This window comes from Sphaeramia orbicularis, chromosome 4 (assembly GCF_902148855.1).
Source record: "Sphaeramia orbicularis chromosome 4, fSphaOr1.1, whole genome shotgun sequence".
NCBI classification, from domain to species: Eukaryota; Metazoa; Chordata; class Actinopteri; order Kurtiformes; family Apogonidae; genus Sphaeramia; species Sphaeramia orbicularis.
The window spans coordinates 6,791,706-6,808,262 of record NC_043960.1 but is presented as its reverse complement, the minus strand read 5'-3'; the positions used below and the strand labels follow the sequence as shown (position 1 = coordinate 6,808,262).

The 16,557-nt window shown below is 35.1% G+C and overlaps 1 protein-coding gene across 4 annotated transcripts in view; it reads right to left on the bottom strand.

Annotated features, from left to right (window-relative positions):
- ptprc (protein tyrosine phosphatase receptor type C) overlaps nt 1-16,557 on the bottom strand; it is a 67,130-nt gene that overhangs the window by 23,552 nt on the left and 27,021 nt on the right. For 3 of the 4 annotated variants that reach the window (XM_030131717.1, XM_030131718.1, XM_030131719.1), the window contains 14 exons: nt 16,321-16,431; nt 16,149-16,184; nt 13,329-13,589; nt 13,012-13,239; nt 11,711-11,830; nt 10,737-10,865; nt 10,495-10,650; nt 9,633-9,785; nt 7,352-7,557; nt 7,191-7,251; nt 6,987-7,095; nt 5,142-5,179; nt 3,546-3,655; nt 1,304-1,394 (listed from right to left, as the gene is read on the bottom strand). In XM_030131717.1, the coding sequence (XP_029987577.1) occupies nt 1,304-1,394; nt 3,546-3,655; nt 5,142-5,179; nt 6,987-7,095; nt 7,191-7,251; nt 7,352-7,557; nt 9,633-9,785; nt 10,495-10,650; nt 10,737-10,865; nt 11,711-11,830; nt 13,012-13,239; nt 13,329-13,589; nt 16,149-16,184; nt 16,321-16,431 (1,809 nt within the window). The remainder of the gene's footprint in view (nt 1-1,303; nt 1,395-3,545; nt 3,656-5,141; nt 5,180-6,986; nt 7,096-7,190; nt 7,252-7,351; nt 7,558-9,632; nt 9,786-10,494; nt 10,651-10,736; nt 10,866-11,710; nt 11,831-13,011; nt 13,240-13,328; nt 13,590-16,148; nt 16,185-16,320; nt 16,432-16,557) is intronic. The other variant, XM_030131720.1, reaches the window with a different exon arrangement.

The following is a 16,557-nucleotide window of genomic DNA, read 5'->3' as shown; positions in this document are numbered from 1 at the left end:
CAAAACAAGGGTGGTCTAATAATTTTTTCTACAACTGTATGTTACTATGCAAAAGTCTTATTCTACTTTTAGTTTTGTTGTTTTTTTCAGAGTTGAAATGAACATACATATTGATTTCTCATTTTCTTTTCTTCAGACTCAACAACAAAAATCTAGTAAATATGAACACAGTCTTAAAAGACACACAAAAAACTGAATTAACCCTTTCCCATAATACACTGCAATTCATACCGTGACCGTAACATTCCTGTTCTTGATAAACCTGACCTCCAGCAACATATTTGAGTGTAAATCAATTGCTAATTGTTATTAGACTGTAATTAACAGTTGTTGTTTTTTTAAGTTGTTGTTTTGTTGTTTTTTGCATATTATTTGAGTGAGTAATAACTACTATTATAGTATGTTAAAATGTGAGAAAATATCAGATGAGCAACATAAAAAAAAAAACTTTTATTTCATCGTTTTCACACAGTATGACAGTAAATGCATGTTGTTGTTTTTTTGCTTCAAAAATTAAACACATGGTGTCCAGCTGAGTGGACATTTTTGTAACTCCATGAAAAATAGATTCATAAAAAAACAAAAATTTCAATCACATTATTTTTGTCATGCCTGAAGAGGAATAAAAACATTCAGGAAAAAAATCTTGATTAAGGTTCTCATGATTCATGCATGAAAGGGTTAAATGGGTCGTAAAGGTTAAAGTCACCTTTACACGGTACTTGGAAGAAGCCCAGAGGGGTACTTGAAATTATTTTGGAAAAATCCATTAAAAATCTATTAAATCATCATGTACTGAATACAAAATAAATTATGAGAATTAATGCTTGAAAAATAAAACACAATAAATACATTTATCTAATCTATTATCAGTCATCTTGTTTAAGCTTTGGTAACATTTTAAGAACATTTGTATTTTATATTATTCAAAATGAGTTTATTTGATTTATTTGAATTATTTTTTGTTGATGAAAGATTCATTTGTTCATTAATGACCAATGAATTCCTTTTTCTAATTAGTGAAAGAGGGCACTTTTCAGTTGATATTTTGCACAAAATCTACTTTTAATATATTAAAGTTAAATATATGTTTGTTTACAAAGTTTTGAAAATATAAACAGACACCTTTGGCACAGGAACAAATTTTGCCTAATTTTTTTCAATGCAAAAAGCTGAAGTGAGAATTTGGGGTACTTGGCTAAAAAAATACATTTCAGGGGGTACTCCACTGTAAAAAGTTTAAGAACCACTGAACTAAATGATTAAAAAAAAAAAAAACCCTTCAAACCAGTCTGAAACCTACAGGGCAGGATGTCCACGTAGCGGTTCTTAAGGGCGTTGCAGGGCTTTTTGGCCTCCTTCACCGTGTACCTGGAGAAAACCCTGGGGATGCTCTGAAAATACAAACAAACAACATCAACCTGTAATGCTAATGACGTTCATTTTGTCTTCTGTTTATGTAATTGTACTTTTCTTTTTGTCTTTTGTTCAGACAAACTGGAGTCACAGTCGAAACTGTTAAGCAGGTAACATCTAAAAAAATATACCTTGTCTGAGCAAAGGAAAAAAGAAAAGTATAAACAACCTGTAATTGATCGCATCATGTATCCGATCACTAAACCGTCCAGTAAAGAACACAAGCACCGGACGGATCATTTAGAGCACAGGTGTCAAACATACGGCCCGTGGGCCAAAACCGGCCCGCCAAAGGGTCCGATCCGGCCCACGAGATGAATATGGGAAATGCAGAAATTACACTGGAAGTATTAACAATCAAGGATGTTAAAATCACATACAGACCAATGTGATCTAAAGTGGATCAGGCCAGTAAAATACTCTCATAATAACGTATAAGTAATGACTAATCCAATATTTTGTCTTTGTTTTAACCCTGTAACGCTATCATATTTGATGCATGAGTTTTGAAGCCCTCTACATAATCAGTGAGATTTTTTGTCTTGAAAAACCTGATGTATACAATTAGACACATGCAATACACAGATAATCCACCAGGGGGAGGAATTCGTTCACCAGAGGCCTTTCCAGTGGCACTACAAGACTGTCATTAACCCTTTCATGTATACTGGTCACTACAGTGAACAGCTATTCTACAGCTCTTCTCTTGTATATTCATGGATTTTGTTTTTTTTATTTTTTGCACATATCTTTATTAAAGTTTTAACACATTACATATGTTTTCTGACATGAATTGGTAACATTACGTAGATCTCCCCTGAGCATAAAAGTTATAGTTTTCACGCAATTTATCAGTAAATACATGTTTCTTTGCTTCAAAAATTAAACGCATGGTGTCCAGCTGAGTGGACATTTTTGCAACTTCATGAAAAAAAAGTTCATAAGAATTTTTTTCTACTGTTATTATTACTATTTTTTTAGTGTATTTTTTTTTTTTTTTTTTTTTTTTACTTTTTTTAAAAATTTATTTCATTTATTTTTCATAAGAAAATTTTCAATCGCATTGTTTTTTTCATGCCTAAAGAGGAATAAAAACACTCAGGAAAAAAATCTTGATTAAGGTTCTCATAATTCGTGCATGAAAGGGTTAATGAGGAAGGAGCCAGAACTGGGACCATTTAGAAAAGCAATTAACAATTTGTTAGACGGTTGTTCAGAAGGACCAATAAGGGCTCCAGATTCAAAGAACTGGAATTTTCTGTCGATGATTTAATGGTTCAGACTTTACAGGGTTAATGTAAAAAATGACATAACAAGTGGTTCCAGGTTCAACAAACCCCACCCCTTGGACGTATTGTAGTTTATTTTGGCATCGATCCAGCTGATGTCATCATGTTTATGCATGTGCTGATGTCATCATATCAACTGCCTCTATATATGTGACAAGTTTGAAGTAAATTGAAACAAAATTGATGTTTTTACAGACATTTGAAATTTTGCCCATTATAAGTAAATGGGAGAAAGAACAGATTTTAAAAATTCATACAAAATTTGAACTTTGACCTACTTTTCCCAAAACGTAATCACATCAATTCTGGGTCACTTGCAATCTATAAACCCAATTTGGTATGAATTCAACCAATAGTTTTGCTGCTAATGTGTTAAAACAAACAAAGAAACAACCAAACTGAACCAAAAACACCCCTTTAATCCCTTTGGGGGGGGGGGGGGGGGGGGGGGGGTAAAAATGTTGACATTTACAAACTATCCTTTCACACAAAATGTGAAGAACCTGAACAAATATGAACAACCTGAAATGTCTTAAGAGAAGTTAAGTGTAATTTTAACAACATTCTGCCTCTTCTTAAATGTTCTGCGTATTTCTAGATCCACTGTGATCTGAAAGTTGTAATGAATGTGTGTAAATGATAAACTGAGGTTTATAATATTGTGAAAATTCAACTTATTTTACTTAAGACATTTCAGGTTCTTCATGTTATTCATATTTTTAAGCAAACTTTGTGGATGTAAATACTTTCATAATGTAATTTGACTTCCTTTTCCTGGTCCATCCTACTTCAGATCATACTGGGACCTCTGGAACTAAAATGATTTTCAGATAAATGTACCTGAAACTCGGCCAGGAAAAGCCGTCCTTCGTCGGCCAGTTTCCTCTTGTAGGCGTCTAACAGGACCTCGGCTGCAATCGGCTCCACAGTCAGCAGCTTTTCTTCATCGTCTACGACAGCGAACCATCACGTAAACAAGAAAACAGTCACGACAAATACTAGTGTGACTAACATCTGAAGACACTCGTGTTTAAGCAGGCATTTTAAATCCAAACCGACTCAAACTGCTACTAACCGACTGCACTTAATGTATTTATTGCATTTTAACTGTATTTTAATTGTATTTTAAACTGTATGACAAAAAATGACAAATAAGTTTGAATCTTGAACCTTGGGTCTCAGGAGGATACGGGCGAAAAAATGGGATCGGGCCACGTTTACCCGTACAGAGCTGGGAAAAAGGGCATTTGTGGACTCTGCTCCGTCCACATGGAATATGTTGCTAAAAGACTGGAAACTGTCTGAACTGATCTCCCTGAATGCTCCAAAGTGCTGGAGAAGAACTCAATGACTTGCACGTGTTTTTCATAGGTTGAACTGTCCTGTAAATTATTGTTTGTTGTAACTGTATGAGGTAATTGTATGTTGTAACTATGTGTTGTGTTTTATGCTGCCTCTTGGCCAGGACTCCCTTGAAAAAGAGGTTCTTAATCTCAATGGGATCCTTTTCCTGGTTAAATAAAGATTAAATAAAAAATAAAAAAATGTGCCTTCGGTCTGAACGTAGCCTTAGACACATACAGACGCTTTCAGGACAGAATGAATGTAAAGCAGGTGGTCATGACAGGTAAAGGTTCGTTCACTGTTATACAGGGGTTGGACAAAATAATGGAAACACCTTAAAAAATCAAAAAAATATAATTTAATATGGTGTAGGTCCGCCTTTTGCGGCAATTACAGCCTCAATTCTCCGAGGTATTGATTCATACAACTTGTGAATTGTTTCCAAAGGAATTTTAAGCCATTCTTCAGTTAGAATACCCTCCAACTCTTTTAGAGACGATGGCGGTGGAAATCGACGTCTTACTTGAATCTCTAAAACTGACCATAAATGCTCAATAATGTTGAGGTCTGGGGACTGTGCCGGCCATACGAGATGCTCAACTTCATTAGAATGTTCTTCATGCCATTCTTTAACAATTCTAGCTGTATGGATTGGGGCATTATCATCTTGAGGTGAAGGTGTTTCCATTATTTTGTCCAACCCCTGTAGTTTAGTCGCCTCTATCTCTGGGTTTTACTCAGGAAGTGAAGTTTACTAAACACCACTGTGTACTTGTCACACAGCTGATGTTCAACATGAGCGCAGCAGCTGCTCTGTGGTTAAATAGAAGGTGTGCGGAGCTGTCACCTGGAAGGTTGGGTTGGATTCTTGCAAGTAAATATGAGCGTTTATGTATTTTTTCTGCAAAAACACTAAAGTGCAGGCAGAGTTTAGTCAAACTTTACAATCAAAGGCTCATAACATGTCATCAGCTGATCCACACGTTCACACATTCGCCTCTGCACACAGTTTGATGAGTGCAGCGTTATTATTGTGACCTGCCACCGAGTCCTGCTTTAAAAAAAACAAAAGGAAACACAGAGGGTACTCACTTGTTGTTGAAATAAGCATCATGCTTTCACTTAAGTCACTGCGGATGAAAAAGTAAAAAGTGGTTTAAAGGAAAGTGGCTTCGTAGAATAAATAAAAATATTTGACCTTTGATAAACATTTGTCTTTAACCCATAAAGACCCAGTGATCCTTTGATGTCAGTCCCCAAATTAATTTTTCTGTCGATTTAACCTTTCTTAAGTGACTTATCACCATTTATTACAATATTATCATCTGTATTTAGCATTTTTAATAGTAAATCGCGCATTTTCCTGTATTTAATTCACTAATTGTGTAGATGTATCGTAAATTCAAAGGTTACTCTTTATCAAAAACAGACAAAACTGAAGAAACAGCGACTTTTTCTAGAAAAATACAGTATATCATTAACTGAGCATAACGTGGTTTACTGTAAATTGTCATCTCTGCCCTCGTTTTTTCGTCTTTTATTACTTTAGATGATTACATTTTGCACAGATGAGGTTTTCCCCCGTTTTTCAGAAAAGCTAAATCCTGACTGTATCTCATGACATGGAGCTTGTTTCCATTTTTCTCATAAACTCACCCATCCACCACATGCCGCTTCTTAAAAAAAAGAAATTAAAAGTAAAAGACCTCATTACTTTCAGCTGACGACTGAAGTTTATACTTTACATCACACAGACTTTAACTTGTAAAGACCCAGTGCTGCTTTTATGGCAGCTCTCCAATGAATATTTCTCTATTTTCAACCTTTCATAATGGATTTATCACCATTTATTCCAGTGGTTTTCAACCTTTTTTGGCTCGTGACCCCATTTTAACATCACAAATTTCTGCTGACCCCAGACATTCAAAACAGAGACTTTTTTTTTTTTTTTTTTTTTGCTAAAATTAATTCGTTTTTGATCATGTAATAGTTTGCTATACTATGTTGCAAATAAACATTAATTTTAGACGACATTTAGTCTATATAATATATATTATACTGGACAGAGGCAGTAAAGCCAGGTGTAGATTACTGCACAAAATGAGAATTTTATTTTCCTTGGTCAGGATATGTACAGTCAGTCCAGCTGTGATTTACAAGGCTGACAATTAATACTGAACAAACAAGAACTCAAACTATGAATTATGAAAGAGCTGCAGCATCTGAAACTGACCACAATGAACATTTGACAGATAAACAGAACCACAGTGCTGCAGTTTCACACTCACAGTTTGTCTTTTATATATTGGGACTGTCTTTGTCAACTCACCATATAGTTTTTATTAGTAATTTTTATTTTATTTTTAGCAATTACTAGAAATTTTAGGAGACCCCATTTGAATTCCAGGCGACCCCATGTGGAGTCCCGACCCTAAGGTTGAAAAACACTGATTTATTCTAATATTATCCTCTGTATTTTGCATTTTAAGTGAAAATCAGGTATTTTCCTGTATTTAATTCACTGATTATGTAGATGTTCATAAAAGCTCAGACTGAAATTGAGGGTTATTATATCCAAAACAGAGAAAACTGAAGAAAAGATTATTTTTTTATGCAAAATATATTGTTAACTGAACATAAGATAAGTGTGTCCATCCACTGTCACTGATCCAGCTCCATGGGTTTTACTGGTGAAACAATGTTGTAGAAGATGACGGTGTTTCCACAGTAACTATGGAGCCTCTTAACGTCCAAATGGGTCATAAATGATGACAAACTGTATTTTACACCAATTATTGACATGAATTGGTAGGATTAGTGGATCAGACGTTATTAAACAGTGTGGATCGGTCGGCGGTGGATGTTTGGGTCTTTGTGGGTTAATAGTAAAACACAGACAACACGATGAAACCCGTGCAGATGCTGAATGATCCTTACTGTGACTTTCTGCGCTTCAAAATGTAAATCTTGTAGAGGACTAAAAGCAGAGCCACGGATGTGAGGAGGATGAGAACGACAAGGAAACCGATGACAGCTTTGTAATTGTCTGAAAACAGAAGAGAGAGCGTTTGTTTTAAAAAATACAGATTTACAGGTGTATGTTTGGATGAAACTGAATGGTAATGTTTAGGTGGTACGTACATTCGGTTGTAACCGTTATTCTTGTGAGTTTGCTTGGGTTATCTTCATTGTGAGCAATCAACTGGAAAAAACACAAGACGCATTTATAAAAACATATTCTGATTCACTGAAGAGCCGACAATAGTGTGTAACTAGAAAAAGGAAAATAAAAGTATCCAAACCTCTAAAGTGTAGGATGTTAGGTAGCTTAGGTCTCTGAACTCAAAAACACAATTCCCTTGAACACGACTTCTCTCTTCTTTATCGCCATAGAGCAGACGTGCTACATACTTCTTGACATGTCCTCTGAATTTAATTGTTTTTTTGCAGTCTACATGAATGATGTTGTGATCTTGAATAGTTATCTTTGGGTCAAAGGGATCCGGTACTGTAAGAAATGAAGAAAGATGTCATGTTTCCCTTCAGATACAACACAGTACACTCAGTCACAGTAAACCTACTGGAGCAGATCCAAGTCCCATCAGAAAACACCGATAAGGGCACGGTTTGAAGTTAGTGATTAGGGCTGTGTATCTGCAAGAATCTGGCGATACAATACAAATCGCAATACTAGGATCGCAATACGATATATTGTGATATATCACGATCCTGTTAACAAGGCGATATTTTTTGTTTTATTGCTTTTTTTTAAATTATTATTTCCTGGAAAAGCGTATAGTGCAGCATTTGGATAAATACATTTTTAACACGCGGCTTTACCAGTACATAAAACACACAAATAAATAAACAAATCAGTAATGTTTTACAGAGATTACAGTTTAAGATCCTGCTTAAATGTTCGGACTCCATTGCGAAAAGAACACATAGTGTTCAGTCCCTGAATCATCCAACAACACAACATTATTTTTATGCATTCCCAATAAAAAACAAACAAACATTTGCCTCTTTCAGACAGTAAAAAGTGCTTTTAGGATGCTTGAATTATCCATTATTTAACAAAACAGCGTTATCAATGTCAAAAAACTACATGTATGACCTGCAATATCATAATACTACTTTTGTAGTATACAAACAACACAACAAAATACCCACATGTGAATATAGAAATAAAAGAGCCTGAAAATCAAAATACAAAAAAGAACTTCTGCCATATCTACATTTGACTGAATATTTAAAAATATCAATACAGTACTTTTTAATATCGATACAGTATTGTGAAGTGAAATATCATGATATACTGCAATACCGATATTTTCTTACACCCGTTAGTGATACACAAAAAAATTCCTCTTAAATACACTATAGTACAGTCGTGTGCAAAAGTCTTCCTCCACCTTTATCTTTGTTGTTTTTGAGTTGAAATGATCATACATATTTATTTCTCTTTTCTCCAGATACAAAAAGAAAATACAGGAAATATGTGCACAGCCTTAAAAAACTGAACTAAATGTGTTATAAAGGTTTAAGTCAGTATTTAGTGTGACCTCTGACCCCATGACAAGAAGCAGCACAAACAATTAGAAACATCTGACATGTACTGAATGAAACCTGGTAGAAAACATCATAAAACTAATGCCATAAACCTCATGTTATCTGAACAAAAGGGTTAAATACATGTTAAATGCAAAGGGAGGCCACACTAAATACGACCACTTTGGTTTATAGAAGCTGTTTTTACCATTAAACTGTAGTTTTTCCTGCTGGTCATACTTCACATGTATCAGATTGGATTAAATAAGTAGAACTACAAACGATTAATCGACTCAAAGTGATCAAAAAAAAAATCATTCAGCCACAATTCTTCTGAATTGAAGCTTTGTTTCCTTCATTTCTCTGATGTTAAACATTGGTTCCACTGTTGTGTTTCACACGGACACTTATTGTGACGCACAAAGAAGCTTCAATTCAGGAAAACTGCAGTAGAATATTTCCCTTCAATCAATTCGAGGCGATTAATCAAATCATGAATTTTTGCGTTCGCTTCAAGCACCTAATCTATTAATCGGTTGCAGCTCTAAAATACAGACACAAATGCATGTGTGTGGACATCAGCAAAGTTAATGGTGACCTCAGACTTTTACAGAGTACTGTATATTTCTCTTGCTGTTACGAAAAATGCTTTTTATGTGAGTGTATGCATATGCAGAATGCATATGTGGTTATTCCATTTTTGTAAGTACAATAATGAGCTGTGAAATAACAGACCAATTCCAAAAAAAGGTGTGTAAAATGTACAAGTAAAAGTTGTGTCAAAACTTCCTGCATTTTTCTTTAAATGGTATTGTTTTCTCTGTCTAGACTCTAGACGTTCAATAGGTTTTCTACGTTGCATTGTGAATAAAATATGAGTTTGTAAGATTTGGAAACCATTACATCCTGTTTTAATTACATTTTACACAATGTCCCAACTTTTTTGGAATTGGAAATGAAAAACAAAACGAAAAAAAAAAAGGAAATGTTATCCATAATTCATGTGTCAAAGATACAGAAAAACAGACTCACTTCCAGCTTTAGTTGTAATTTTCTTTGAAAACTCTGAATGAACCGGTTTTCCATCGTACTTGGCTCGGACTTTGAAGATATAGGCGGTGAATGGTTCCAGGTCAGTACATTCACAAGATCCTCTTTCAGGGGAAAATTCTGCATTTCCACGACCTGTAGACATTATACAGTTTTAAAGCATTTAAAAATATATAAAAACTGGCCTTGCAGCACCATGTAAATGTAAATTTCTGACAGTGTGACTTAAGAAGCTTAAAGGGTCCATATGAAATATACTTGTACTTTCAATTATTAAAAAATAACATAAAAGTGTCCTTAGAGTATTTAGGAGAAAGTGTTCTGAAGTTCTGCCGGAGATGCCAGTGTATTAGATTGTACAGATATGAACTCAATATGTTCACACCAACGGGCCAAAGGATGTGTGTGACCACTAGAGGGAGTAGTGAGTCACTCTGTCGCTGTTTTCTGGTGAGGAGAACTAACACCATGGGGCTTTGGACCAAAGGGTGAAGTCAAGAGAAGGTAAACATCTGCCCAAAAAAATCAAATTACAATAATCTACACCAAACTTATTTTGTTAGGTAGCTAATTACTTATATTTTCAGGAAAATGTATTTTGAAATGAGAAAGAAATATGTGAAAAAAAAAAAACAATTTGAGGAGTTTTGAGTGTGAATGTTTGGAAAGTGACACAGTTTAGTGTCGTCATTCTGGGTTCATTTTATAAACTCACATCAATTGCAACGCGATGTGCAACACTGTGTGTGTGTGTGTGTGTGTGTGTGTGTGTGTGTTTTCACAGGGGCAGAAAATGGACACTGCTATAAAATGAGAGGAGGTTAAACCACATGATTTCACTTACATTTTTCATAGTGATCCTTGGTTTGATTATATTCACACACATATGAAAGCTTTGTGAGATTAGAAAGTTCACTGCCACAGTTCGGACTTTCTGTAGTCCAACTCAAGCTGATGGAAGTATTTTTCCGTGAAGGCACCTTTATGGTTATGCGAAGATCTGATGGAAGACAGTAATAAGTAACAAGAAACAAATTGTCTGGTCCTATGTTTTAGCTCACAGTGTTGAAGTAAATATCCACATACCACATTTGATGTTGACATCTACAGGTTTTGTTTTCGTTATAGATGTGCCGTTCTCTTTTACATCTCCAGTACAGATGTAGTCGGTGAAGGGCTTCAGCTCATGCAAACTTATGGTTTGATTTGATCCACCTGTGGGAAAAAAAAGCATTGTTTTTTGGAACACTACGTTTATTGACTCTTCAACGTAAATGACAAAAAAGTAATTTAAAAAGGGAGATAAAATTAACACTAGTCCCTTTTCCACAGCAGGAGCGGAGTCAGCCCTGTGTTCCCCAGTCCAGTATACATGACGGGAATGTAGTCCCATATGTGAGGACGAAGGCCGACAGACCAGAAGTGCAGCCAGTGGTGTTTCACTGGTTTCACCGGGGGAACACAGATACGCTCCCTCACGTTTCCACCAAAATTATCCCGATAAAAAACTTTCCAACAACCCTAAACTGGTTCCTCCTGTACAGTTGGTCACCATCATGCATATGAACACTCTGGGTGACATGTCAACATTCAGGAGTACAGACTTCAAATTGTCCGAAATTATTTTTCTGTACAAATTCTCATACAAAATAAAATAATCTGTGCATAAATTATTAGAATTGAGAATGTGGATGTGACTGGATGATCTCAGCTGTTCCTCTGGTGAGGTGCAGACTAGTGATGGGAAACTGGGATCATTTGAAGGATCCAGGTTGTACAGGACACTAGAGTCATTTGAGCCAGAGCTGCCCAATCACACCTGAAAGGACCAATCTGAGTCACATGTGCTCGAATGAATGCATGAATCAATAATGTGTTCACATTCAAAGGCTTTAACACCACTTGTCACTGACTGTTCATGAGAAAGACTAGAATAGAATAGAATAGAACAGAATAGAATAGAATAGAATAGAATAGAATAGAATAGAATAGAATAGAATAGAATAGAATAGAATAGAATAGAAAGAGTTGCGTTTTATAAAACTCCACCTTTCACTTACTTTCCACACAGGTGTAGTCAGAGGTAAGGTTCTGGCAGTTTTTAGGGAAGTCTGTTCTGATGTTTGCAGGAAGTCTTCCATTAGGTTTCGCCATTATATAATCCTGATGTAAAAACTTCTCTGTAAATAAAGGGAAAAGTGATTATTTACTTACTTTACTTACTACTTACTTTATTTACTTTACTTAACTGTTTACTTTATTGTATATTTACTTTGTGTTGCCTTCAAGGATGTCTGTATATATATGTATGTATGTATTTATTTATTTATTTTTCTGGTATGTTGATATAGGTGTGTATGTGTAAATGATAAGTGAGGTTAACTATTTATAAAAGATCCAAGTTGTTGTGTTTCATACACAGTGTTGGGGAGGCTACTTTGCAAGCATAGCTTGTAAAACTACAAGTAGTTCTTCATGGCAGTAGTTCAAACAAACTACGGCTAGAAAATGTAGTTTTAGCAGCTACTTTACTTTTTCTTACACAGCTCTCATGAAAACATCGGTGGAGTCTGAAGAGGCATCGACATTCAACATCATGTATTTGTTTAAATATGGACATGTTTGGGGCGGCATGTCGCTATCGGCGGTGGTGCTAGCAGGAGGGTTGTCCATGGTGGTGACGACCACACGACATTAGTAATGATCGCACATCTGTGAAGCATTCGAGTGCTGCCAGCGTGAGCCAATCAGAGGCAGCGTTGGGTGTGATGTCATGACATGATCACACCTTCAAAGAAATTCAGGAGGAAAGAAAAAGGGACTGTCTGCGTTCAATGGAGAAATACAATTTATATTACAAAAAATAAATGTAAAAAATTACTTAATTTTATGTTGTTGCCCAAAATTGTAGTTTGCAAATTAAATAGTTAAACTACAAAAAATTACCCAAAAAGTACTGGAACGACTTGATGCGGCACAAAATATGAATGTAGCTGAACTACCAACAAGTTACAGCGAAATGTATTTGAACTCCGTAGTTGAACTACAGGTAGTTTAAGTTTCCCCAACACTGTTCGTACATTATACTGACAGGAAGTCGTGTGGAGAAGGGGTGGGATTAAATAAGTTATACTTCCTCCCACTCCTGTTCAAATAAGTCATATAAAAGTCATATTTTGTTTTCATGTGTATGTGAGTTTTTCATGTTTTCTTGAAATCTGTTTTATTTCTAAGGACTAAAGAAGGATTACTTTGTTTTATTGCATATTCAAAATAAACTGAAACTGTCTAATTATGTAAAGCTGGATAAGAGTCCAATCCACGTCCAACTGAAAACAGAGGTAAAGTCGATCGTACGTACCAGCGCTCAGGTATTCGCTCTTGACTAGTGGGGGGCAGTTGGAAGTGAACGTTGTCTTCAGGGTTGTGCAAATGTCATCAGGTTCAAGTTCAATGCAGCAGGTTTTATCATTTCCACATGGTTTCACGTTCTTGTTGGATGCATTTATCATCTCACAGCTGATGTTCCAGTCAGTCTTGTAGGAAACATGTTTAGGCGTGTCGTTGCCAATTTCAGTGTCGTTCTTCTCTGAAATATGAAAAGCAAGGAACAAATGTGTCACATTTTTATTTTCTCATTTCTATAATTAAAAAAATAACAGAAATGTGACGACTTACCTATGTTCAATGTACTTGCTGTCATGGGATTGTCACTGCTGCGACAGCTTGTGTTTGTGTCATTTACACTGAGCGTGACATTATGCTTGTAGAGCGTGCAGGGCTTCAGGTGTCGGATGGGATATGGCATGGACGTAATATTCTGAAGGATGGTGTTTTCTGTATGTTGTTCTTCAGTGATGCTTACCATGTAGGAACCGGTGGAAAAGTTGGCTACGGAAATGTTAAAGCCAGAGCCGATGGGTCGAAGAGAGTAAGAACCTGCATCAGACGTCAAGAGAGATATTTAGGCAATGATGTGATGGTTTTTCAAACCTTGGATAGTTTCTGGTCCTGAGGATTAAAAGTAAAATTTAAAAGCACGAAGAGTCAAATACAGACTTAACCCTATAACGCTGAACGTATCATATTGGATACATGAGTTTGAAGCGCTCTACATGATCAGTGTGAGAATGTTTTTCTTGAAAAACCTGATGTATACAATTAGATACATGCATTACACAGATAATCCATCAGGGGGAGGAGTTCATTCACCAGAGGCGTTTCCAGTGACACTACAAGACTGTCATTAATGAGGAAGAACTGGGACCATTTAGAAAAGGAATTAACAATTTGTTAGACATGTTTGTGTTATATTATGTTTTTGTTTGTTCAAAAATAATAATATTTGAGCATTGAGACCTGATGGATCAAATATGATACAAAATTGAAACTCAGACATGGAAATTAATATTTGAAAAAAAAAAAAACATGTTTGGGTTGTTCAGAAGGACCAAAAAAGGCTCCAGTTTCAAAGAACTGGAATTTTCTGTCAATGATTGAATGGTTCAGACTTTACAGAGTTAAAATACTGATGGAACGACTATTGCACTGGTCAACAACAAATTCATTAAGTTTTTTGAGCTGATTTAGGATAATTTTGGTGTGCTGAATCCAAAAATCACATTAATTTTGCTAAATCAGGTCAACTTTCTGAACTATGCTACATATTGGCTTTTTAACATTTTTGCTTACATTTATGGGCATTTTCACATCATATGATACAAAAGTCTTTCATATTTCTTGCAATAAACGAGTTCTGAAGATTTTACTTTTGCCAATTTATGATTCATGGTTTTTTTAATATTACAGGTGAATGAAATGGCTTCGACTAGAAGATAAAACAAAAATAAGCCTGACGTATTCTGCTACATCTGCGGTGAATACACCATTGTACCTAACAGGAATCCTGTTAGAAAATGATTTTTTTTCTCTTAAAACCTATGTTGGGTGAGAACTATATAAAAAATCAACTGATAAAGTCACAAAAATGTAATCAATTTTGTGAGAAGATCAAATTTTTCAAATCAATTAGCAAAAAAACCTGACCTGATTGAGAAAAACAGATGTCATTTTTGGATTTAGCGGTGCAAAATGGTCCTAATTCAGTTGAAAAAACCTAGACAACTTGCAAAAAACATTTTTTTGTAACCCAGTGTTATAAATGTATATGATGTCACCATGTTTTCAGATGAAAAAACAAAATCTGAATTATTTTCAACATACGACAAGTGCAAATATTACAATGAATGATAGACAGCAACATTTATTTTTATGTATTATTATTTTTTTGTGCAGTGTCAAATACTGACACTAGAAAAAAATGAAAACTAATATAAAATAGCAAACCTGCTCTAAAAACGAATTAAAACGAACTGAATTAGAGAAAAAAAAGGTCAAAACTAAATAAAACTAAACTACAGTGAAAAATCCAAAACTATTATAACCTTGCCAGTGCAGGACTCTGGTTGGTACCATTCACTGTGAGATCAGAAAACGGAAACTTTTTATGATTTTCCCTGGTTAAATAAGTATTGTTTCATTCATGACCAAAAAAAAAAAAAAATGCAGTTTTACTTTTTACTTTTGTACTTTATCACAATTGAGAAGTTGTACTTTTTTACTTTTACTTAAGTAAAGGAGTTGAATCAGTACATCTACTTTTATGAGAGTACTTTTTCCACACAAGTAGCTGTACTTCTACTTAAGTACAGAATGTGAGTACTTTTGCCACCTCTGGTAATAACTTTGGAACATTATAAAATTACCGTCCCCAGAATTTCTCGTTTGAAATTTGCAGAATAAAACATTTTATGTCCAAAATAAATTCTAATAAGAATCATTTCTCCTGACCATGTAGTCACTCCCATATGAACATCTGAAATGATGTCCGTTTTTTTGGGATATGTTCCCTTCTTTCTGAATGTGTTTTCTCATGCAAAATGAAACACGATTAATATAAATACAAAAATGAATGATATTTAAATGTGATTAACCAAAATTAAACCATAGCAACCCTGTGATTAATCTGATTAAAAATTTTAGTTGTTTGACAGCAATAGTTTAATAACATTAACTAAAAATTGGGGGTAGGAGTACATAAGTTTTTACTCCTTTTCGAGCATGTATAATTTCATTTCTTTTGTTTTATTTATTTATTTATTTATTTAGTTGTTTGTTCGCTTATCAATCATTTATGTATCAGTACTTATATTTTGTTGGTTGATTTTTGTTTTGATTTCACTGTCTACATGTTTGAAATAAAGATTTCATTCATTCCTTCATTCATTCATTCAACTACAGTCACACGTCATTAACATCACACTATATTAAAATCAGCATTATAATGCATTAATAAAGCATTAATGAACATGAAATAACTTAATAATGCTCTGTGTACGATGAGGTGCACTTCAGAGACAGGGTTTAACTTTATTACTGCAGAAGGATGACCGACTAAACACACAGTCTGACTTTACGAGTAAACTGACAGATACTTACAGGATGGGGATGTTTGATTGGAGCTGCCTGTTGTTCCTGATGATTAAATAAGATGAAACAAGAAAACGGGATCTTTTAATATGAGACTAAATCAGTCATTTAAGCCGTTACTGAGCAGAGCTTCTGAAAATATGAACACAGTCCTGAGATAAGAAAGAAAAAGGATTCCAACCTGTGACTGGAGGGTTAGTCGTGGTGATGTTGGACTGAGTGGATGCAGTTGAGTTTTGGTTGTTGTTTTGAGTGGAAGTGGGAGTGGAAGTGGGAGTGGAAGAGGGAGTGGCTGCAGGAGGGAGAGCATGCAGGTTGACATTCAGGTGGAAATACTCCGACGGTCTAACATGACATGACACTACTTCACAGACAGAAGCACGGACGGAGCCCACATCTGCCATTTGACAGTTCTCAT